A 25,383-nucleotide genomic window follows, 5' to 3' on the forward strand; every position below is an offset into this window, starting at 1 on the left:
ACTAACTGCTCTTACACTAACAATGATGAATCAGACTAGCAGAGAGAGTTTCCAAGCAAATTTGATGGCACATGTCCACGAATTGTGATTTTTAATAGTTTGCATTATAAATGCTCATCTTGTCCTGCCTCCTTTTTCCCTTAAATTTATTTACATGGTGCGGCAGTCAGTATCCTAAACAGTTAAAAATAGGACTCACTAAATTGAAGAAAAAACAAATAGCTCTACCTTGCTTATGATGGTCCTTCATATTGGAGCACATCTTCCATGGGTCTGTAGCAGCTCATCCTGCTCAAGGTTGACTATATATGAGTTTTGGTCAGTGAAGGGGATGTAATTAGTAATGGAATTAGAACATAGGTAACACTCGAGTTAATTAGTGCTTTGCTTGCAGTTTCAATGCTTACACCACAATTTCATTCTCTGCAATTACATTCACATTTTAAGCTTGGTCTTCTTCCCTACTCCCAATCACCAAACTCGTTTTTTAATGAAAACACAACTTGGTATTTGCAAGTTCTCTATCTGTTTTTTTGCAATAGGAAAACTGTTACATGTTCTAGACAAAAATATCATTTTTAAGAACCGTAACAAGCTTATGGATGAACTTTGACAGGTTCCTTGACGAAATTTGAAGATGTAACCCGCCACCCACGTTTCGCAGCCATCGCCCATTATGGACTTGCCAAGTTTCTGGTGGTGCCCATTGTGGATGAAATTACTGATTGCCTCAAGTACTCAAGTTTCATGAGTATAACAAAGATTACAGCTTGGGTATCTGTAAAGTGGTTATGTTGAGATAAAGGACAATAATGTGAGATTTCTGTTTACATCTCAAATGTTCCCTTTAATTTTTTTACGCTACTTTCTAACTTGGCCTTTCAGTTTAAATCTCATAATATGCATTGTTTCTTTTATCCAGGATTGAATCTTCTAGCCTCTACAAAACTGAATTCATATTTCTCTCCTCTTCATTGTTAGTGTAAACAATACTCTATTCAATATATGTCGACGTGTCTGGCACGTGCACGTTAACTAGTGATTAGTTGTGTACTAGTCGATGGTACTATGAGCATGCAGTAATTAGATTTACTCGTTTCGAGATTGGACAGCTACATATGCTATGTATAATTTTTTTTCTCAGTAACACAGATTTGTAGAAAAAATAAAGGTATGCCGCGTACTTGTTCTTCGTATATGTTCCGTAAACGCAGTTTCGTACTTTAGACTTTTCCATTTCCGAGTAATATCAGGTAGTCAAAATCTGCAGGCTCAAATATTACTTTATTCAAATTTTATTACTATATAATAAGTAGTACATAATACATACTCACTGCAGTGAGTACCACATATATATATATATATATATTCACTAGGACCCCTTATTACAATTATTTATGCGGAGAGGGGCCAGACCGCCAGAGGAAGCGAAGCAGCGGGCGCCTTATTTGGCGCATGTGGCTAATGCCTCTTTCAGGCATCCAGGCGCCGGAGCCCAGCCACACTGGTTTTCGACGTGGTTGACGCACTCTTTAATGTGACCTGGGAAGTGACTGGCTATGTAAATTAATATTGCTTTGCTCAGATGGCCAAAGATAAATTTCTCTTCATCGTTGGCGCGATCACCTAAACAAAAGAAGAAAGAAAAAGCATATATGCACAAGTAAGGACAGTATATATATATATATATATATATATATATATATATATATATATATATATATATATATATATATATATATATATATATATATATATATATATGCAGATGAAAAGATCGATACTACAGTACTACTTAAGAGATGACAAGATGATGTACCTGTACCACCAGTCCCACGGGCGCTGCCTCCAGCGGCAGCGGCGGCCGCTACCTCCGTCATTAGGAGAATGACGATAAAAACAGCATACGCGACCTTCTTTGAGTCCATTGTCTGACTCTTGTTAGTGGCTGGCAGTAAGTACAGTACGTGTGCGCTCGATTTTGATCCCTCCCCTGCCTGCTGGGTGCCCATATAAATACTACTACTCCGATCCACTTCACACAGCGACCAACATTAATTGAACATGCCCCATTAATTAACTAGTAGTACAACTCCACATGCCCGCTAGGAATCAGTATCTTCTGGAGTAGTAGTAGCTAGCTAGCTCCCGTGTAGCATTAACTTTCTGCCTTCAATCATTTTACATCATTGAAGGAGAGTTTCATTATTTTGGTATAAGAGCAAGTTAAATCTGTACGCAGTTGGTGCAAAGAGAGTGACAACATGTTGGGTAAATTTGTTTAAACAGTTGGAAATTAGCCAGGTAAATAATATATAACAGGAATAAAATTTAAGATTGCTGGTGTCAATAGATAACATTTGATGTCCAGAACTATGTAATAAATTCAACATTTTCTAAATAGCCTGTCATTTTCGTTGGTCAGGAAAACATCTTGATTTGTTGACCACTAATTTCAATATAAATATATTCGTAAAATAGATGAAACTACAATGGTACCATCGAAGAAATATATTCAAAAATGATATTAATGCTCGACATTGTGTAAGTTTCTTTTCCTCTCATTAGATGGAGGTACGAGGTATATGCCTATTTAGCCAAGCTTCCTTATAATTTTGTTCAAATTTGAACTGGTCCCCAATCTTTTTTTTTTTTGAAAGAAATCATCCTTTTCAAATTCCAAAGGCTCCAGTACTGACCTCAGCCATTGCCTATCTCTATTGTCATGAATGCCACGCTGTTCACCACCACTGTCCTGCAAAGGATAGACAAAATTCACAAAATTAGCGCATTTCTTTCATAAATAGCAAAAGTAGACCAAGAATTCAACACTACTACAAAAACAGTGTCATCCACCACCCATCAAGTTAAGATCTAAACCATTAGTTGTTTCCACCAACATTTCTATTATTGTAATAACTATTACAAGACCATAAGAAAGGTTTCTCATGTTTAACGCAGATTAAGCAGTCTGATGTGTTATACCTTCATTCCTATCAACAAAGACAACATTGACACATAATTTGCTTTGGCGCCAGTACCTAATTAAGTAGGATGCGATTTTTTTTTTCAGTGTAATGTTTATCGTCTGCAATTGGTGATATATGGGAGCTACAAACTTGATTCCGAGTTAGTTATGAAGGCATCATTGGCAAATCCTACCATCGCAGGTGCAGTGCTTTTGACCTGATTCACAATCCTGATATCGCATCTAGAAGGCAAATCTTCGGACTAAAAAAAAGTTGAGCCATTATAAATAGAAACGAATGGTAAGTAAATTCTTGTTTGCAATGTTACATGTTTGTTAAAAGTATCACTGATCCAAATACAGTTTAAATGTATACCTGCTGTCCTCGCAACTTAAATGCATTTAAGCAACTACAGCATCCTTTGTTTGTGAATCATCGCTCCACAATTATTACACCAGTATATCACAAGTATTCTTTTCATCCTGCCGTCAGTCAATACGAGGTCAATGTTTTTGAAGTACCTTTTTTACCAATCATCTTTGATCAGAACTGACCTGAATTGAAATTTTGAATGCATCCATACAACCGAATTGGCTAGGGCATGATAGCAGTTAGCTGTTTGAATATGATCTGGTGCTTAAATTTATGATCTAGTGCCTAAAATCTTAATTGCAGCCTTTAATGTGTCTAATTTATTCAAAACTGAACATGTGACACATAATAGACCATTATATTCCAAATGCAGTTGATTCTCTTACTGATTCATGTCACAAATTTCAAATCCATACTATTCTAGAGATGGAGTTTCCATCAAGAAGGTTATGGTTCTTGCCACGCCAATCTTATGAAAACAAATATATAGTACTAACAATAAAATATTCGGCAAACATTTTTTCCGAATGTCAGCCATTTACAAAATTAAGCATGATCTCTTCGTACTGATTTTTTTGTGGCTCAAATTTGTTGGTATTATAGATTAAAACAAAAATCTAGGTTTACAGAACCAATCTTAGCATGGGGTTATGATCATGTTTCTTACTATGAGTGGCCGGAGTGGTTCATGGTCTTCTGAGTTTTCCCTGATGACCAAGGATGATAGCACCACGTTGAAGACGATAGGATCTTATTTATTCTTTTGCCTTGAATAGCTCCTGCACAGCATACAATGAGAATCATCGTTTTGTAAACTTAATCAGAGTAAGAACAGCAATACCAAAGTGATATTTGCAATGCAGATGATTCTCAAAGTTCAATTCTCAATCTCCACTTAAAGCAACATAAAAATGTACTACCAAAGTCTATCACATCACAAGTTCCCAACCAAAGGAGAAATGGGAATTATAATACATGAATAAAATATAGCCCCAAAATCAGAAAGACAGTTTTTTTTTTTTTTTTTTTTTTTTTTAAATTACAATAGCTCGGCATTCTTGAAAACACTATAAATCAGAGCATGGTCATTTAATGCTTGGACTATAGCAAAAAATAGAAATATTCAGAGTAAATGACTATTAAGCAAAGAATGTTATGATTTCTAATATAACAAAGATGGGAATATGTAGAGAACTTTCGAGTTTCGTTTTTCATCAAGACCTCAACCAAACTGCTACAAAATATGTGGTACTAACTACTAAAATAGGAGAATCCTTCATTGATAAAAAAAAATCTAAAAAGATATTGTAGGTAGAAGCAGAATTACAGCAACCATGTGCTTGATCTTCCTCACAAGCAACTCACAGTGCTTCATCCACAACATTTCAAAGATAGTAGCATACCACTAAATAGTGCCTCTTTAATCATACCAACAAATGTGATATTATTACCAGGATCCCACAACGTGATGACACTGTCAGCTGCAACCAAAAAACAGATCCCTCACTTGAAAAAGTTGCGAATGTCATAGGTTTATTCCTGCAATTTTTTACTTTTCTATGTCATCATTTACATCATTTGCCAGAAATGGCAAATCATTTTATGGCAGCCTAAGCACGTGGTATACAAGTGCCAACAGTATATATGGTATGGCATCCTTGACCATTAAATATTAGAGGTATTGTTTAGAGGAAATTAAATAATCAAATCAACTCACTTGTATGAACCAACCAATTGACATCCCCAACCAGATTGTTTTTTTTTTCATCACTTGGTTGCGAAAGCATACTTTGGACCCAAACCTACAGATTAATTGGTCACAAGAGAAGCAAATGAAGACCTCACGGCTTGAGCCGTGTTTTTTCCAGGGCGGGAAGCAACAATAGAAATAGCAACATTGCTGTGTGAAAGAACTAAACCAAATGATAGTAAAAACACAAGAAATATATTCCATTTGACCTTATAAACATGTGCCAACCTATGCGGCAGGTTGAAGAGTACATATATAGTAACAATTTGAGAGGTAGAGACAAAACAAAGTTAGAACATCTAAAATAAAAGTCCATATGCACCTTTCATTAGAGGCTTAGAGTATTGAAAAAAAAAATCCCAATCTATCAGCTTTCAGGAGATGCGATAGCCTGCACAACCCAAAGCATGACGGTCAAAAGACGAGACAATCCAATACTCAGGTTGCCTTGACCAACACAAGATATTATTTAAGTTCATACCCTTGCAACAGGAAGAGGAACATCGATGTACCGTGGCCATTCGCCTTGACCAACACAAGATATTATTTAAGTTCATACCCTTGCAATAGGAAGAGGAACATCGATGTACCGTGGCCATTCACATATTGTCTCATACATCAGCTCAGCCTGTAACATCCAGAACATTTTTATATAAAAAAACTCTGACCAACCAACTTGAAGATTCGTTCATTGCTGCATAACAAAATGTTGTGCATGATAATTACCAGATCATGAACAGTATAAATCTCTGGTCCACCAAGTCCGTAGCTCTTTCCCATGCTGGTGCCATCATCCTTGAGGGAGTTGACAATAGCAGCAGCAACATCCACAACATAAACAGGCTGAATCCTGCAAAAACCAAAAGGTTGCATTCATGTAATCTCACCTGCTGTGGAAGTTTAAGATGCAGGTCCCCATTGATTGCCTATGACTGATTAAAAGCCGTAATGGCTTATTAGTGATAAAAAAAGTAATTTATGAGTAAAACTTTTACATGTGTCCTTAGTGGCTTAAATAAAAGCTAATGCTGAAAAAGAAACTACGTTGTAAAAGCATCAAAACCAACTTCAAAATCAAGTTTTAAAATTCAAATCAAGCCATAGGGCAAATGATGAGGCCTGTATTCTCTGATCAATTAATGTTCTAGACTAAATTTTGAGTCAAGGGATTACGACAACAGCCAACAGGAAAGCTCAATTACTTTGTAGACCGGGAATCAATTTTTAGCAAACTGTACCCATCTGTTCAAAATCCGATCTTCTGTGCCAATCATAGTTGCAGGCCTCATAATTGTAGCCTGTTGATCCATGCAACACAGAAGTTTGGTTAAAGTAACCGCCAACATAAATGGGACATGTTTGCTTCTAACTTTGGGTAGTATAGAAACAGAAGTTCAGTATTGCCTAATGCAGATGATCACCTCAGGAAATTCCTTCAACACAGATTCTTCCCCAGCAGCCTTGGCCCTCAGCATTCTAGAAGAAGAGGCCGATGCTCCTAGGCAAGAAACCTGGATAAATCTCATGAAACCCCCATGCTCCTTTGAAACCTGTGCATAGTCCATAACACAGTTAATAGCCAGCCACAAAAGAAGTCTTGATGGGAATTAACACAAAAGAAGTGTTAATAGCCCGCTGCTCTAATCTCTCCTCTTTTATCTGCTCTTATCTCTCCTCTTTTATCTTCCTCAAATATGTTTATAGCTGGCTTATAGTCTGCTACTGTATCTGCTCTAAGAAGAGTGAAGGTGTCATGTGGGGCGACATGTGCAGCAAGCAGCAAAGATGGAAGCCAGGCACATGCGCAGCAAGCAGCAACAACACAATCAAGGATTAGAGATTTGGAAAGTTTTTCAACAAGGAAAGTCTTAATTAGGGAGAAATAATGATTATTTCCTTGTACTAGGGAGGTCAAGTGCCCATATAAACTACTAGATGTGGTTGCGCGGCGTGCCGTGAGAGTTGTCACAAATTTGAATAAATTGATTTATAACTTTTTTTTACATTAGGTTTGTACTGTTATCGATAAATATTTAAGTTTTTCTTTAAGTTAAGAATTGTTGCTTTACTTGAAAGATGGTAATTTTTCATAGCTTTTTTTTTTGAAAATATGTATAATAAGTATTTGTTTGCACGTTTTCCAATACTGAATACGCTTCTTTATTTACCTTTATTTTTACTGACCAATCAATGAGTTGTTGCCGGCTCTGTGATAATCTTTTGAACTTGAGGGCCTCAGCATTCTGTTAGGACCTAGCACTGAGTGTATAGAACTCGTATATGAATAGTTGTAAAAATGTAATTATAAGTTTTAAATATTGCATTGATAATACATAGAATCCAAGGCGCATTCCTAGACGGATATAGTATTTTATAGACATAGTTAACAAATCTAAAAGTTGTAGTTTTGATAAGTAGTGGATGCAGAGTATGTGCAAGAAGGTGGGGGTTAATAAAGATGAGGTAGTTTTTTTTTTCCACCTGTAGTAATTGTGGCTATGAAGTGTTTGTTTGCAAACAATACAGTGGGCTGTTGTGGTGCTAACATCTTTTTTTAATTAGTAATTGTATGCGAATGTGGAAAGTGTAGTGTATCCGAACATTATTTTGTAGGATGTAACTTTACTAAGAAAACCTACATCCTAAGTTTCATGCATACTACACACATCATATATAAACTTCCCGTGGGTCTATCTGGCTTGAATTTAACTCGATAAATTTTATCAAAAGGAAAATAATCTGATCTATCTTGATTATTTGAATAAGGTATGTGCTCTCTGCATTTACAGATAGACCCATTAAAGAACAAGGTTTTTTTGAAAATGAACTATGGAAAATGCACGGCCTGACTGAATCATTTACACTAAATCATAAGAACTGTGATCCGTTCAATGCAGAACTTCCTTTCTCAATTAGAATTTAGCTATGTTCTTGACAAACTGCAATATAAATTATCCGAAGGTACACAACTGGTGTTTATTATATTAAGAGCAAATATGCACATCTGCCATGGCATTACTTATGGAGTCTTGAATGGACTCTAGTGTTACTGATCCCAGGGCTTATAATCGTCACAGTAGGATACTTCAGCAGATGAGCTGACCTTCTCTTGGCAATCTGCTCCACAGTTGTCAAAGAACCAATCAAAATGTAATTTCAACCAAGACAGAGAGAAAGGAGAGAGAGGAAATGACGGGTGATAAGCTCAGGGTGATTCTTCAGAGTGCTAGTAGCAGCCAGAGATGAAGTACAAAGCAGTAGAACATCTCTTTCTGTTGATTATTCAGAGCAGCAGGGTAAAAAGTGAAACTGGATTAGGACACATTCCTACTTCAGAAAAGATAGGTGAAGAGAATATTTGCTGTACATTCTTCCGTGATAATTTCAGTTTGAAAGTGGATGGAGGCACAATTTAACCTTTGCAGCATACAACTCAGAATAGCACAGTACGATGCTTCACTGGAATGATTAATTTATATTTTGAACTCATGAAACAGTAAAAATTGAAGTACTCCAACACATTTAACCAGTCTGAACCAAAATAGTACACAGAGTAGAAATCAGGAACCATGGTTTGCAGAGCAATAAAGCATGAAAATTCAGCAAATATACTGAATATTTCAACATTGGCACAATAACAACTAACTTCAAGGAGACAAGGACTCAAGGAATAATCCCTGCAAGTATGTTCAACTGATAGGACATATACATTTCTGGAATGTAAATGAACTAAATTTGTTTGGCAAAATGAATTTGTCAGTAACATTTTAGAGCACTGCTGAGTGGGAAAAGCATTCAGCTGATCACTCTGACTAATTATGTGGGCAAAAAGCAATTTGAGAAGATGGTGACGGCTAAACTTATTATCTTAATTCGGATTGGTATTTTTTTAGCTATCATAGGTGGTTTTGTTTAGAGGTGTGGACAGAAGGTAGCAAAATTTCTTTGGGAGGCGGACTTAACAAAGTGTAGTCTGTTGATTTACGTGAAAGGATTTATCAAGAGTTAATATTGTGACAAACCAAATCTGGGTTCGTGATAATTAAGACAGTTAATGGAGCAAATCATTTTAGAATGATTCGTTGTCAGATTGTAAATCATGATATGTGTCACTAAAATAATCTAGACTCACAACATGTAAGTATGTGACTGCACTACCACACATCCTTGCACACAGAGTGAGAATTAATTAGTAGAGTGGTAGAGCATATATAATTAAAATGACAGGCTTGAGAAAAGGTGGTGCAAATCAACAGGGAAAAAATTGAATTAGGAGCAAACCTGACTTCTTTATCAAATCCAAAATGAGCCCCAAAGTAAAATGCCACACAGTATCCATGAATCACTACGGACAGCTATCAGGGACAACCAATCTTTCCAAGAACGTGCAAAGAATAGATTGGAAAATCACAGGTATGCCTGAAGGATCAAGTAACTTTTCATCTCGTTGTTTGCCACAAGATACATCTTGTTCACCAAATGAGTTGCATATAAAATAATTGCATCATTGAATTTTGCTCAGTGGTACGAATTATCTGCAATGATTAAGTGAAGAAGATAACTGCTCAGAGTTTCCCTGGTACAATTAAAAAATACGAACACCAGTATGAAATACAAAGCTGCTGGATTGTTGCAAAAATAACATGAATAATAACAAAACAGGAAAATGGAAAACAAATTAGCGTATGTAGGAATTGCATAGTTAGCAATTAAAAAACAGATTTCTAGTGTTTGTCCATACCGTGAAAGATATTATCTCCAATTGTTCAACAATAAAGGGAACTAAACCGATAGGGGATTATGTAATCCAAATAAACCTGTGATGAAACCGAAGGAGCTAGTTCAGCGAAATGTAGTAGTTAATCTGCTAGTCCAAATATTGTTGTATCGGAAAGAAGGAGCAGATTCGGATACTGAAATCTGTTGAAAATTGATAACTGGGCCACAAAGAAATCTGCAATAATCACAATAATGATTGGAAAGAGAATTAGCTCGATTGGGGACAAAGTGACGAACCTGCACTAGGAATAATGGAGATCTAGTGGAACAACGTCCTAGTTAGCCGAGAGGATGGATCCAGCAATTTCTTCATATATAGAAATGACGAGGATTGGGCCTGGCTGCATAGACAGCAGAGGCATATGCCACCAGCCCGTACTGCATCAGTGCCAATTCAGCGAAGAAGAAGGCCATGTGCTCCATCAGCATTCACCAAAAGAAATCTTGAGTACACGCTTAAACTTGTCGCTTAGCAATGAAATATAATCTGGTGGTAAACAGAAACAAACAAAAGCCATGGCTCTTTACCTCCTTGTCACTTTTGTTATCTGCAGACGCAGATAGCATCATAATGAAGACATATGGTGTAGGAATGGTGAGATTCCACTGAAGCTTATTCAGAATCCCCTTCTCCATTGCAAGAATCTGTTCCCTAGTGTATGCACTATCTGATATGAAGATGAAGTCGTTCACCTGCAAATACATACACAGAGATCCAATCAGAACAAGTCCCTGCTAGAAATGGACAGTGCAGAGCAAAGGGGATAAAATGTTGCTACCTCTGGGGCCCAAATCTCCTCGTACTTGCAATCTATCAGCATGGCAGAAACGGCGACCAGTTGCAGCTCCCTCCGCTGCACTTGCTGCATCGAGAGAGAGATTTGTGGCGCACTTGTCGCTTGTGTGTAGGCGGTGCCGCCGAGCAGCAATTCCAGAGCTCCACGTCCCAGGACCCAGCCATCCTCGGAGGCCGCAGCGTCTCAAATAGCATTGAGGTAGACCACGAGGAACTTAGACAGCCGGTCGTATTCCTTCTCCCTCTCCGCCACCATCGCCCTCGACTCGCTGTTCGCAGCAGCGGCCTCCCTCGCCGGCTGCTTCTTGGTGCTTGAATCCTTATTTTTCTTCTTCTTTATAAGTAACAATAGGACGAGTAAATACTTGACAAGAAAAAAGTTGTCGCAAGGGCGGTGGAACTGAAATATAGTCTATATCGGCTGTATTTTGTGGTGATTAGTATAAATCAGCATTAATGAATGGTGATGAGATGTAAGTTCTGCATGGAAAGTAAAGCCAAACCAAGCTCAAAGCACCGACAGAAGCAAAATATATAATTTGTGGATATCATGATGACGGAATAAAACAACCAATTTGAGATAATTATTATTATTTCAAGTACTCCCTCCAGCCAAATTTATTTGGCATTGTTTCTAACGCCGAATAAATTTGACTAGAGTCTAGAGGTAGTACATCCTAACACCAAAAATCTATCAAGATGACCCTTTGTTTTCCAAGAACTTCTAAACTACCAATACCAAGATGCCACAAGACTACATAGTTTTATGTTCGAGAAAAACGACTACACAATTTTGCCCTGTTAAAAGTAAACAAACAAGAATTCATATGAAGGTAAATAGAACTTTGGTGGCACTCCCTGACTCCAATAAAGAACATAAACATGAATATAATAAATAAGCAAAAGTTGGTTCCCAAATAGTTGCAAAGAAATGTGAAAAGCAAGCAATAAGATTCAGGGGAAATCAAAGGACAGCAATCCTTACAGTTAAGATAATCTTCAAACCCAAAATCATCTAAGGAACCAGTCAGTGCCTCATATCCTAGCATAGATGACGGCAATGCACCAGGGGGCCTTTGGAACCTGGCAACAGATAAATCATCAATCAAAACATCTTTCATGTTAGCCTGCCCAATTAAAAGCAATGGAGATGAGTTGTGCGTGCTGTTTTTCTCCTATTTGCAGTGTATTGATGTGCTAATTGTTACTAGAAGGGGCAGACAAACAAAAACAACATCAAGATACTGTGAATTCAACCAGACCAAGGGATTCAAGCATTCTGAGTGATCCATACTAGAACATACAAAGCATCAACAAAATCTTAGTAACCTGAGCATATCGATATGTGGAGATGCTCAAAATACTACACATGCACAATATTTTGAGAATCAACTATTCTAACCAGGAAAATTGGCGTATATAACAAGAAGTTTCAGAAGGAATTTGCACACTGTCAGCAGAATACAACTGATGACCACCAACAATAACATCACTGATATAATACGCACATAGGAAAAGAGTTGCAGACTTGCAGTAAATGCAAAGAGCTACTACCAGATTTACAACTAGACACACACACACACACACAAAAAAAAAAAAAAAACGAGCTAACTGCAAGGGCAATCTTAACAAACACAGGGAGGATATAAACCACATCGAATTCAAATATGCATATCTCGTGCCCATAATAAGCCAGCCCACTTAAGTTTACGGACCTAACAGTTCCAACAAGACATGTAATACTGCCTGCTCAGATGGAACTACTAGTGCCTATCTATCAACTTGGACAGATGGTGGTATTGCAGCGGAAATTACATGGGGATAGGACAGTGAATTACTTGGAGAGGATTTGGGCATCAAGATCCTTGCGGATGTTGAAGGCGGATCCGTAGATGGCTTCCGCGCCGAACCTCTTCTTGTCCGCCCAGAACTTGGCCTCCTGCGCGCGCGGCGGGGATTCAGCGTGTTAGCTAGGGTTTCGAGGGCGAGAGGGGGGGAGAAGAAGAAGAAGAAGAAGAAGAAGAAGAAGAAGAAGACCTTGTGGACGCTGGCCTGGAGCGGGTGCGGCGGCGCGAGGTCCCCCTTGACGCTGTCGTTGACGCCGAAGCGGACGACGTCGTGGTTCCCGCCGATCTCCTTCTTCACCACGCCGCCGCTCGCCATCGTCGCCTGCGAAGCTCTCTCTCTCTCTCTCTCTCTCTTCACTCATCACTCATTCTTTCATTACTCATGGAACGGTCCAGATCATCTCTGTGTAAAATCCAACGCTCAGGATCGTCTCCACCTCTCCACCGCGCCCTCCTCTCCGCCCCCTTTCTCTCGCTCTCACGCGTCCCCGCCCCTCCCCAACCGCGCGCCGCTCCCCAACCCTAATCTCTCCCTCTCACGCGGCGCCACCGCCGTCGTCGCCGCCCTCGACTGCCGCTGCTCCGCCGTCGTCGCATCCGTCGTCTCGCCGCCACCGATCCCCGCGCCACCACCATCGCCGCCGCCCTCGACTGCCGCCACTCCGCCGTCACCCATCGTCGCATCCGTCGTCGCCGCCGCCCTCGACTGCCGCCGCTCCGCCGTCGTCGCCGCCACCCTCGACTGCCGCCGCTCCGCCTTCGTCGCATCCGTCGTCTCGCCGCCACCGATCCCCGCCGCCGGCTCGCCCTCAACCAATCCCCATCACCGTCGTCGCATCCGTCGTCGTCCAGGATTTACGTCACCGTTCCGTCACCGCACCCACACGATGATCCCCGGCGACGGAACGGGTCATGGTGGCCAGGGAGGATACTCGGGCCCGACGAGCTCCCGGCGTCTCAGGTAATGTCGCCGAAGACAAGAACTCCGGTCAAGCTCCTCGGCCGTGAGGACGCAAGCGTGTGAGGGTACCCCTTTTCCCTCAAATTTAATTATGTACTCTGTTACTTAGTTCTATAATTCATCTGCTCGGTTAGTGTCCCATCACAATCGCTTGGTCAGGATTGAATGTTCTGTGGATTGGATTGGGAGTTGTTTGCTCAAGGAGCAATTAGGGAATATTTTAGTTGGTTGCGGCTGCAAATACCATCAGAACAACAATGGAGTATTTAACAAGAGCCAACAGCCTTTTGTTTCAGATGAATTCCCTCTGAAGTCACCCGTCAATTGACTAATGTTAGACAATCTACCATCTAGAGGAGATCATTCCTGAACCCAATATGGTGATAAGCCGCCTCTGTTGATGTGTTACACTCATTGTTACTTGTTCTGAGGTGTACACCTTGCTTGCTATATTGGAAGAGTGAATTTAATTCACATGGATATAATATTTTGCAATTTTTGCATATGAAATTATATGCATGTTCTTGTGATGTGAGAAGGTTAAATTCCTTTGTGGGATGCCCATTTAATTTCTGGTTGCTAATTTTACTGAAGAATGAGAGTAGGTTATGATGTCTTGGGTTTTGATAAGTAGGGTGTAAATTTATATAGTACAATAAACATGCGTGCTGGTCATTCTGTTATGTTGGATTGAAACAAGTGATGCTGGCAATTCAGGTGCAGACCAGCTTTTGGTTCTGTAAATTATTTTCTCAATTTAAATAGATCATGTATTGTGATGATGTGAATACAATATTATGATGTTATCATGTGTTCAACAGAGCTTAAAAAATACTCACAAACTGGATTCTCGTAGTTATACAGTTTAAATAAGTTATAAGCACGATTTGGGTTTGATGTCTTCCATTTGATTTTTGGCGCTCCTCCCTCTTGCTCCGATCTGGCCTTAGTGATGCCGCCCTGTTTTCGCGGTTGACCCCGGCACCAGCCCCTTCCTCTGGCCACGTGCGAGTTCGAGATTCCAAGTCCCGGTGGTCGGATTTCTCAACCCCGGCACTGGCCTCGCACAGGCTGCGATCCGCTCGCCAACAAGGTAAGTCGTTATTGGGATGTTTATATCTGAAAATTTAGATAATTTCTTTTGAACTTCATTGCTTGGTCAACAACATAACCCAGGAAACCAATTAAATTGATAGACATGTTGTGTGCTCTCTTAAGAGATCAACATCCAAATTGACATCCAAGTTAAAAGAAGAATTTTATTATCTAAATCATGATGCCAATATTGAGAGTTTCTTTTACTTTCCGTTGTATACAGTTTCTGTGATGTGTACCGAAGGTTATATACATAATGAGATTTTACTTCAATGGTGGAATTGTGCTCTATTAAACCACATGGAAAGTTCTGATTTGTGCAGTGATAATTTTTCCCTTTAAAAAGTCAAATTTGGTTTACATTTTTATTCATGACACCTGAATATGTAAAATGCCATGCATTAGTAATGTGCAAGCACTTTCAATGTATTGTCTAAACTCTAAAGGAACAACTTACCAGTTTATTAGTGAATTTATGAAAAAAAATCAGATGTTTAATGTCTGAATAAATTCAGATTCTCTTCTCTGCTTCATGCCTTCATCAGGATGAGGTAGTTAGTGTTGTACTGTAGTTGACAAATCGATTTGTTCGCATCGTGATAAGGCGCAGAAGGTAAGGCGGAAATTGCCTTGGTTTATCCTCTCCCCCTAAATTTCCTCTGCTGCGATTGGTTGATTGGTTAATGAAAAACCCGATACTTGCAAGCAGATTCTGATTAGATTCTAATTATTGGGATTTTCTAGAGTTAGTTTAAGGAAAAGTGAGTTAATTATCGACGATGAAATATACACTTCCATGATTAGAATTATATATCGAATAGACAAATATGTGTATGTATTAAAAATATCTGACAAAATGGACTGTATGATTATAATGCCTTTCAACCATTGCTTTGTGCAATGCTCATTATATCTCCCGGAAATTAATTGATTTCTGCTTTTGTACCATGTGCGATGTTTACTTTTAAACTGCTCAGGTTCATTCTATCTTATTTTCTGGTGCTTCTGAAGCGATGTATATTTCTTCATTTTTAAACTGCTCAGGTTCATGAAATCAGGCGATGACTACCTGCCACAATGCGAAGACAGACGGTCAGCCGCCTACACAATAGGCTCCTACACTGCCACCATCACTGAATGCACATCTGGTCCTCCCTTATTTTCGTTGGTATGTAGTATGTACGTAAGAACTAACAAGTTTATTCATTCAAAGAAAAACTAACAAGTTTATGTTAAGCTTCCTTTTTAATAATATTTTACATTACTGATATTTAGTGCAGTGAAAAATGCTGCAAATCTCTGATATTTAGTGCAGTGCAAAAATGATACATAGCTTGATTGGATGCTCTTTCTCATTATGGCCGACTGCCTGATGGAATTTTTTCCATGTGAAAACAAATGTTTACTCTGTTTCAGGCTTGTGTAGAGAAGAAAAGGTGGAATTGTGGAAGGTAATCGCGGGGAGTTTTGGTTCATTTTTTGAAGATTTCTCTAATTGGTACGTACTAATTAACCAATTGGAGTTTTGGTCTCGTTACTCACTGTAAAAACATGATGGTAAAAAAACAGTTTAATCCTATTGGTACTCTTTTATCCCATTGAACATTTTGTCGTTGTGTCATTGACTGCTATCAAAAAGGAAAAACAGTGGATGACTCTTTCAGGAAATATAGGATAGCCCCATTGATGGCACATTTTGAACCGTTCATGATCCCTGATTTATTCTCTTGACCATATTCTGCACTGCTATACTTGCTAAGTAATACAAATATATTTATATCCCTGTAGCATGTGAGTTACTCTATAAGACAATTATTATTTTTACATAACTAATTAACATTTTTACTAAACTCTTTTATTTTGACAATCACTCTAAGACGTATGCAATTGCGTCTTACGAAAGCAAGTGACCCTGAGAGCACTGATCTTTGTAAAGATGCACACAGCTTACTGCAGGAGAGGATAACAAAATAGAAGTCTATAAAAATCTATAGAAGGGATCAAATATGCTTGACTGAATGATAGAGATGGAAAAATGAAGAAGTGATGACTGTTGTTTCACAATGTATTCATTTCATCTATCCTATAATTGTAGTGGTGTGTCAATGTGTGATACTTCTAGATTTTTCCAGCTCCATTTTGCCAGCTCCGTGTGTGTTAATGATTCAGAAATCGTGGAATTGCTTGGAACATGTACTTTATTCTCAACCATTTTTTGTGGAAGTGTGGATGTACATTGTCTAATATATTGGTATTGAAGTGATTAAATATGATTATTGATGGTTTTGAATTAATATTTTAGATAATATAATATCACTGTACTTTGCCTTAATATCTGACCTAGATCAAAATAAAGCTCAATTGGGTGGATTCTAGGAAACATATTTTTACTACTCCCTCCATTTCACATTATGTGTCTAGATTCATTAACATCTATATGAATGTGGGCAATGCTAGAAAGTCCTATAATATGAAACGGAGGAAGTAACGTGTAATTAGACGGATCATATTCGGGCTCGATGCACTGTATATTAGAGGCAGCCCATGTCTGACTCTGACTCAGTTTCCTCTTCCTGGTGGGCTGGTCTAGGCTGGGCCGGCCCAGCCCGACTGCTGCATGGATGGCCAACGAGATATTCGTATTCGGCAACAGTTAATAAAATTCTTAGTTGGATTTTTTTTTTCACGCGAGTTCACATGTCCTCACAATCTATCTACATACTATATGTAGTTTGCACGAATATTAGGGCAGATATATTAGGTGATAACAAAATGTACCATGCATGATGTTTACTTTATATGATTTTTTTTTATAAGTGTAAGATACCTTGTTTATGTAATTTTTCTATTTCTTATATATATAAAACTTTGAGGTTATCAATTTGGACGTGACTACACAACTAGTGGTAACTGGTTTGTCTCACTCCATCTATGAGAGATCCTATCCACCTATACTTCAAATAAAATTTTCTCTTAAACTACTCATCCGATCTACGATTCGATTACACCGTTGTGTTCGTAACAATTAAATCTTTATAACAAGATCTCACGTGATTATATTTTGATGAAAAATTGTAAATTACTTTTATAATATATCTAAATTACTTTTAGATTTCACTAAATTACTTCTTAGACGTATAAAAGTAAATTAATAAAAAATAAAAGTAATTTACATATATTATAGAGTAACTTATAAAAAGAAGTAGCTTTAATGCATGCCTTTTTTCAATGGACGTGACTACATAGCTAGTGGTAGCCACTCCATCTAGTGTCTCCTTTCAACTTGAAAAATACGATAGTGTGTCTTTTTTAACCTCTTTAATAACTTATATATTTTAAATCACATATTGTTTTGAAAATCTATTTGCACCATTGTGCTCCACTTAAAATATGCGATAAAACAAGATCCATATTAAATATATTCAAATATTTTATTAATTTAAAAGTAAGTTATTACATGTTAGGAAGTAACTTCCATGTTATCAGGAAGTAACTTTTACATCTTATACATGATTAATTCTCATTAGTTACTCCATCAATGTTATTTACAATCCATCAAATGTTTTATCTTCTTTTCTTGTACTACATGAAAAACAAAAGTGAAAGGGAAAAAACAAGAGAGAATGCACTCAGTACTACTGAGTTTGTCACCCTTCTACAATCTACCACTGACATTGTAAAGTTCTATAATATACCACCGTGTTTTGTTCAACCTCTACTATGTGCCATCACTGTCTAGTTAACCTCTGTTAGAGCTCTAAAAAGACCTATTTGCCCCTAGCCCATTCTACAGGCATGGCTACCTCCTTGTTGTCATAAGGAAGGCCAGCTCCTTGCTGGCGGTGGGCGACCGGTTGCAGCGGCGCTGGGGACGACGGTTGCAGTGGCGTCGGGGACGACAGTGATGGGGATGGAAGCGCTAGGACACCGGAAGTGGAGGGGCGGTGGGCGGTTGGACGAGGCAGCGGTGCTGCGAGCAACGAAGCCAGGACGCCGGCGGTGGAGGTGTGGTTGGTAGAGAATGGGGAGGGCGGCGGCGCTGCGGGCGACGGCGCCAATACGCCGACGGTGAAGGCGTGGTGGGCAAAGGACGGGGAGGGCGCTGGCGCTGCGGGCGACGGGGAGGGCGGCGGCGCTGCAGATGACGGGGAGGGTGGCAGCACTGTGGGCGATGACGCCAGGACGCCGACGGTGGAGGCATGGTGAGCAGAGGAAGGGGAGGGCGGCGGCGCCAGGATGCCGGCGGTGGTGGCGTGGTGGTGAACGACGGGGAGGACGGCGGCGCGGCGGGCGACGGGGCCAGGATGTCCGCGGTGGAGGCCTAGTGGGCGGACAAAGGGAAGGGCGGCGGCGCTGCGGGCGACAGCGCCAAGATGCTGGCGGTGGAGGCATGGTGGGCGGCGGCGCCAGGATGCCGGCGGTGGAGTCGTGGTGGCTGGATGACGGGGAGGGCGGCGCCTGGTCGGCGGCGGTGAGGATTTAGGAAATTTGGGCTAGGGTTTTAGTCAATTAATCAAAGGGCATTTCAGGCATTAAGAGAAAAATCAACGCTCCAAACGGAGGGCAACTAACGGTTTGCTGATGGTGATGGTACGCAGTAGAGATTGAACAAAACACGATGGTGTGATGACCGGTCAGGCCATGAGTTTTTCTTTTGGACTGGAAGTTATTTAATTAATCATTTATAGAATTTATATTAATGTGCAAGTCATTTGACATGTAAAGTAAAGGAGGGAACTAAACTTTCCTTGAATAAACCATGTTTGGAGTATTTTCATGTGATTCGCCATCCCTAAAATATTGTCTGAAATTTTCTCGGAACTCAACCTTTAATTTTAACGATGCCAATGGTTACGCCTTTTCTAGAACTCTTTGGCCATATAGTTACACGGAAAGGATTGGTGCTTCTAGCTAGACATATATGCTAACATCTGATGGCATGTCGAGACAGGTGCACGCGTACAGTCATTCCATGGATCGCATACAATAGCTACTAAATCACATTAGTTGTTGCAAAGCCATGACAATAAAAGATAGAGAGGATGTTCTCCCAATGACCTGTAGGGTGAAACGGAGCTTGAGACAACAAGTTCTTCCACATATATAATTTTTTTTTGGGGTCTTTCAATTTTCGTTCGTTATAAATATGTAACGGGAATTTTACTTTTGGTATATCATTACTATCCCCCAATGTTCTGGGACTATCTTCATTTAGAAAAATATATCGCAGCCCATTTGAGATATTCTACAGGACCGGGACGACGATCTAAATCTTTTTCTTTTGTCATCTGAGAACATTTTTGAAAAAAAAATTAAAGGCCTACATTAGATAATCACATGTCTTTGGATTAGCTAGAACAAGATAATGCTAACCTACACATTATGGAAACCGAATGTTCATGGTACTGTTTAGCACATCAAGCAGGTCCAAGTTGTTGTTTGCCAGTTTGTGCAGCCTATCAAGTAAAATATCATCGCAATAGAATAGGTCGTGTTATACGTGTATGGCAAATTAGGTAACAGATTAATGGCGCTAAGCTTAATTCATGACATGACTGCCATTTAGGCTGGAAGTGTAACAAGAAAGCATATTCTTACAATCCACCATCCAAATAAAAAGTGACCAGTAGATACAACGGAGGACATAGATATTTATTTGAATTATTTAAACGCATGCACGCATGCCATGAGAACCTCATCACTCTCTGGTCATAAGGAACGCATCTCTAGCAACCAAAGATGACAAACATGCATATAATTAGCCTCATTGGTGGTCCATGAAGCTCTCCCAGCCCCATATATATATATATAGCTCCTTTGCTATCATGTACGTAGTATATAACATGAGCATCAGGGTAAGGAAAGTCATCTCAAATCCACACCAGTTACCCTCAATAGAAACGGTGCTAATGGCCCAGAACAAGACCATGGCTCTGCTCCTTGCCACCCTTGTGGCGGTGGTTGCGGTAGTACGAGCCACCGAAGAGAAGGATATAGAAGAAGCTGTGTGCTCAGAGCATTGCAACGACGAGGAAAAAGAAGGCACCATCGACCACAAGCACTGTGTAGACATCTGCATCCTCACGAACAGGGAACTTTTTGGGGCCTTGGAGAGAGGAATGAAGCCCTCGATGGAGCAATTCAGCGCTTTGTGCAATGAGGGGTGTAGCAAAGAATTTAAGGAGGATCCTGCCACCAACAAGAAGTGCGTAGACAGTTGCATCGTCGATGCTAAGGAACTCAATGGACACTTAGCGAAAGGTGGCGCTTCTAGTGTTCCCGCACGTGCATGATTGTGTCGAGCTGCACATCTGTTCCTTCATCCATGATCGAGGGACGATACCCATTAATGGTTCCCACCCAGCGGTCGGCCTTGTATTACATTGTCCTGTTGTTCCTTTTGCCTCTTCAATTGTTTCATTATTTGGTGTTCATAACTTCTATGTGATCGATCTGGTCTGTTGTTCTACCCAATATTGTTACTAAAAGCATTTGTTATCTTTAATTGATTAAAATAGTTCCAGTTGTGCTTTGTCTTTTAACATTCGGTCTCATATTCCACTTTGAGTACGTGCAATGTTAGTACATAGATATAGTTCATGCTTCCTTCCGCGCGTCCGGTGCGTGCCCTGTGATCATGCTCTCTTGGAAAACGCAACAACTAGGGCACCACGATACACGTGCATCTACTCCTAGTCCTACTGCTATGACAGAGCCAAAGAGAACACAAAAGGCACGCGGCCACGCTAAACTCTTCCAAACAAAACTAATTCTCCGCTTTCAAGGCACGCTGCTTTTGAATAGCTACAAACCGGTACCCTCAGTGATGATATTATACATGTTTCTCTAGCGTAAAAAATATGTTTCAGTTATTGCCTTGACATGTTGCACCAATGTGTTGCATCGATGAGTTTACAGGTATGTTGTTTCACGAATACAATATCGAAGGTTCCGATTTGAAAAGTATAGCTTTTAAGTGCAAGACTGAAACAATCTTTTTCCTCGTTAGAGAACAACACCATATTAAGGCAATATAATACATACATTTGATTTCATCATTTTTTTTAATTTTTGATATTGGGCCTGACGAAAATAATGGATCTTGTTTTAACAAATTAAGCTAAACATTTTGTTTCGCAAGCCTATACAAAAGTTTCAGAAATGCGAGTTTTAGTACATAATACACCATTGTCGTGTGATGACCGGTCAGGCCATGAGTTTTTCTTTTGGACTGGAAGTTATTTAATTAATCATTTATAGAATTTATATTAATGTGCAAGTCATTTGACATGTAAAGTAAAGGAGGGAACTAAACTTTCCTTGAATAAACCATGTTTGGAGTATTTTCATGTGATTCGCCATCCCTAAAATATTGTCTGAAATTTTCTCGGAACTCAACCTTTAATTTTAACGATGCCAATGGTTACGCCTTTTCTAGAACTCTTTGGCCATATAGTTACACGGAAAGGATTGGTGCGTCTAGCTAGACATATATGCTAACATCTGATGGCATGTCGAGACAGGTGCACGCGTACAGTCATTCCATGGATCGCATACAATAGCTACTAAATCACATTAGTTGTTGCAAAGCCATGACAATAAAAGATAGAGAGGATGTTCTCCCAATGACCTGTAGGGTGAAACGGAGCTTGAGACAACAAGTTCTTCCACATATATAATTTTTTTTTGGGGTCTTTCAATTTTCGTTCGTTATAAATATGTAACGGGAATTTTACTTTTGGTATATCATTACTATCCCCCAATGTTCTGGGACTATCTTCATTTAGAAAAATATATCGCAGCCCATTTGAGATATTCTACAGGACCGGGACGACGATCTAAATCTTTTTCTTTTGTCATCTGAGAACATTTTTGAAAAAAAAATTAAAGGCCTACATTAGATAATCACATGTCTTTGGATTAGCTAGAACAAGATAATGCTAACCTACACATTATGGAAACCGAATGTTCATGGTACTGTTTAGCACATCAAGCAGGTCCAAGTTGTTGTTTGCCAGTTTGTGCAGCCTATCAAGTAAAATATCATCGCAATAGAATAGGTCGTGTTATACGTGTATGGCAAATTAGGTAACAGATTAATGGCGCTAAGCTTAATTCATGACATGACTGCCATTTAGGCTGGAAGTGTAACAAGAAAGCATATTCTTACAATCCACCATCCAAATAAAAAGTGACCAGTAGATACAACGGAGGACATAGATATTTATTTGAATTATTTAAACGCATGGTATCATGTACGTAGTATATAACATGATATATATATATATATATATATATATATATATATATATATATATATATATATATATATATATATATATATATATATATATACATATATATATATATATATATATAGCTCCTTTGCTATCATGTACGTATTATATAACATGAGCATATGGGTAAGGAAAGTCATCTCAAATCCACACCAGTTACCCTCAATATAAACGGTGCTAATGGCCTATAACTAGACCATGGCTCTGCTCCAGTATGAGCACTGACATTTTGACCTTCATGATCACTGGAAGAAACCAGGTCTGTATGAGGGAAAAGAAATCAAACCGAGTCTTTCAGAAACAAAATATAGAAATTTAAACAAGATGGAATAAATTACATGTTTTGTTACACATAGTTGCATCAACCCAAGCATTTTGACACCATCAAACCCAAGCATATGTGAAAATTCTGCTGCATAATCCAGTGCATTATCACCTGCTATAGTTTTCCAATCCTTGAAGATCCTTCATAGAACCAGAAAATAGGATTATGGCTGTTGCAGTTAAAAGAATTTATAGGTTGCTATTGCAGTTAAAAGAAGTAACACACTGAAAAATCCATAGAATAATTAATGCAATTTTAGAGGCAATATAAATCCCAAGCATACTCTGATTTTGGCATTCCTTTGCCGTAAGCCTTTTGAACCTCACTCCCAACCTGAAAATAAGTGTTAAAATAGAAATTCTCAATCAATTAATTGTGGAGGGCCTAGAAAGAATTACAAACAACAGAAAAATGTTTTTTTGTTAATTTATTTTGACATGCACCATCTCTGAATTAAATATACCTTCAAATAAGTGGCAACAGCCCGTCGCACCCTCGCCACGCCGCGCCCTCGTCGTGCCCGCCGCCGGCTGTCGGCCACCGCTGCTTCCGACTGTGCTCACGAGATAAAGAGGAAGAGGGGAAGAGGGGAAAGAGAGAGGTGAGAGAGTATGACAGGTGGGGCCGTGACTGAAAGGGCAAGAGTGACATTTTTCATGTCCGGGCCTATACGTGGCTATTTTCATACAGCCTCTTGGCGTTTGCTATCCGTTTAATATGCTTGGCAAATGAACTTGAATTAGTACAAGTGGATCTCTAGATTTGTATGTAGAAGGTCGAGATGTTTGCAAATGACATATGAGTTGAGTTGAGTGATCTAGAATTTAGTTCCTACTGTGGAATATGGATAGCTCCAGAAATTGATTTTTTTTAGTCCATTTATTTTAAGCTCTACTATTTGTTAAGTTTATTCTCAAAATATTTAATTTATAGTATTATCCACAATAATTGGAGTGCAAAACTGACCAAATTAAAGTTGCCATATGTTCATCTGGAATCTGAAAGCTGGCCTTGGTCTGCTTCATTTTGGTGTGACCGGAGCCCGTACTCACCGTTAGCTACCATCCCCAACCTGCCCTAATCTTTCTCCAGGTTTTGTTGCTAGCACTCGATCTGTACACGCTGTGGGATAATTGCTTGTTGACAAGGAAGATCAAATCCTGATGGTGGAAGAATGGCACCCCCTGTGCTTCAGCTAACAATCTGATTAGTTTCCTAGATGCTTGATTATTGATTTTATGTGTGATCATTTTATTTTGTTTTTGTATCAGGGTTGCATAGAGTATAAAAGCTTTGTCCCCCTATGCTTGCACTGAGAGACTCTTCCGTAGCTGTCATCGCATACGGTGTTGCAAGTATGTTCTCTATTATCTCCATGTGATTGCACGGGTAGCATATGTATTCTCACTAACTGCTCTTACACTAACAATGATGAATCAGACTAGCAGAGAGAGTTTCCAAGCAAATTTGATGGCACATGTCCACGAATTGTGATTTTTAATAGTTTGCATTATAAATGCTCATCTTGTCCTGCCTCCTTTTTCCCTTAAATTTATTTACATGGTGCGGCAGTCAGTATCCTAAACAGTTAAAAATAGGACTCACTAAATTGAAGAAAAAACAAATAGCTCTACCTTGCTTATGATGGTCCTTCATATTGGAGCACATCTTCCATGGGTCTGTAGCAGCTCATCCTGCTCAAGGTTGACTATATATGAGTTTTGGTCAGTGAAGGGGATGTAATTAGTAATGGAATTAGAACATAGGTAACACTCGAGTTAATTAGTGCTTTGCTTGCAGTTTCAATGCTTACACCACAATTTCATTCTCTGCAATTACATTCACATTTTAAGCTTGGTCTTCTTCCCTACTCCCAATCACCAAACTCGTTTTTTAATGAAAACACAACTTGGTATTTGCAAGTTCTCTATCTGTTTTTTTGCAATAGGAAAACTGTTACATGTTCTAGACAAAAATATCATTTTTAAGAACCGTAACAAGCTTATGGATGAACTTTGACAGGTTCCTTGACGAAATTTGAAGATGTAACCCGCCACCCACGTTTCGCAGCCATCGCCCATTATGGACTTGCCAAGTTTCTGGTGGTGCCCATTGTGGATGAAATTACTGATTGCCTCAAGTACTCAAGTTTCATGAGTATAACAAAGATTACAGCTTGGGTATCTGTAAAG

At 39.2% G+C, this 25,383-nt stretch overlaps 3 protein-coding genes across 31 annotated transcripts; 1 reads left to right on the top strand and 2 right to left on the bottom strand.

Moving 5' to 3' along the window:
• Positions 1–1,839: 1,839 nt before the first annotated feature.
• LOC9272423 (cyclin-B1-2-like) lies at positions 1,840–10,791 on the bottom strand. Of its 28 annotated transcripts, XM_066307520.1 has the most exons (19): positions 10,650–10,791; positions 10,399–10,563; positions 10,108–10,248; positions 9,833–9,908; positions 9,373–9,626; positions 8,111–8,208; positions 7,260–7,350; positions 6,513–6,641; positions 6,294–6,389; positions 5,818–5,941; positions 5,573–5,719; positions 5,414–5,482; positions 5,059–5,143; positions 4,793–4,880; positions 4,009–4,120; positions 3,345–3,451; positions 3,163–3,231; positions 2,700–2,755; positions 1,840–2,170 (listed from the first exon to the last, which is right to left on the bottom strand). In XM_066307520.1, exons 1-3 carry the CDS (start codon positions 10,737–10,739, stop codon positions 10,180–10,182), a joined length of 324 nt encoding a protein of 107 aa, XP_066163617.1. In that variant the 5' UTR covers positions 10,740–10,791; the 3' UTR covers positions 1,840–2,170; positions 2,700–2,755; positions 3,163–3,231; positions 3,345–3,451; positions 4,009–4,120; positions 4,793–4,880; positions 5,059–5,143; positions 5,414–5,482; positions 5,573–5,719; positions 5,818–5,941; positions 6,294–6,389; positions 6,513–6,641; positions 7,260–7,350; positions 8,111–8,208; positions 9,373–9,626; positions 9,833–9,908; positions 10,108–10,179. The 28 variants fall into 28 exon arrangements, 3 of the variants coding, with proteins under 3 accessions (XP_066163617.1, XP_066163618.1, XP_066163619.1); XR_003240586.2 differs by lacking the exons at positions 10,399–10,563; positions 10,650–10,791 and having other exon boundaries at positions 4,793–4,822; positions 10,108–10,315; XR_003240584.2 differs by lacking the exons at positions 10,399–10,563; positions 10,650–10,791 and having other exon boundaries at positions 4,745–4,822; positions 10,108–10,315.
• LOC136355193 (cyclin-B1-2) lies at positions 10,689–12,860 on the bottom strand. 2 transcript variants are annotated; one of them, XM_066307518.1, is made up of 4 exons: positions 12,704–12,860; positions 12,505–12,605; positions 11,652–11,749; positions 10,689–11,000 (listed from the first exon to the last, which is right to left on the bottom strand). In XM_066307518.1, coding segments are annotated over exons 1-4 (327 nt in total). In that variant the 5' UTR covers positions 12,830–12,860; the 3' UTR covers positions 10,689–10,998. The 2 variants fall into 2 exon arrangements, with proteins under 2 accessions (XP_066163615.1, XP_066163616.1); XM_066307519.1 differs by having other exon boundaries at positions 10,858–10,997.
• A 7,618-nt stretch (positions 12,861–20,478) lies between these two features.
• On the top strand, positions 20,479–20,862 carry LOC107277968 (uncharacterized protein Os02g0798501-like). The gene has a single exon (XM_015769636.3). It carries the CDS (start codon positions 20,479–20,481, stop codon positions 20,860–20,862), a length of 384 nt encoding a protein of 127 aa, XP_015625122.1.
• Positions 20,863–25,383: the final 4,521 nt, after the last annotated feature.

The sequence above is a fragment of the Oryza sativa genome, chromosome 2 (assembly GCF_034140825.1).
Source record: "Oryza sativa Japonica Group chromosome 2, ASM3414082v1".
In the NCBI taxonomy this organism is placed as follows: Eukaryota; Viridiplantae; Streptophyta; class Magnoliopsida; order Poales; family Poaceae; genus Oryza; species Oryza sativa.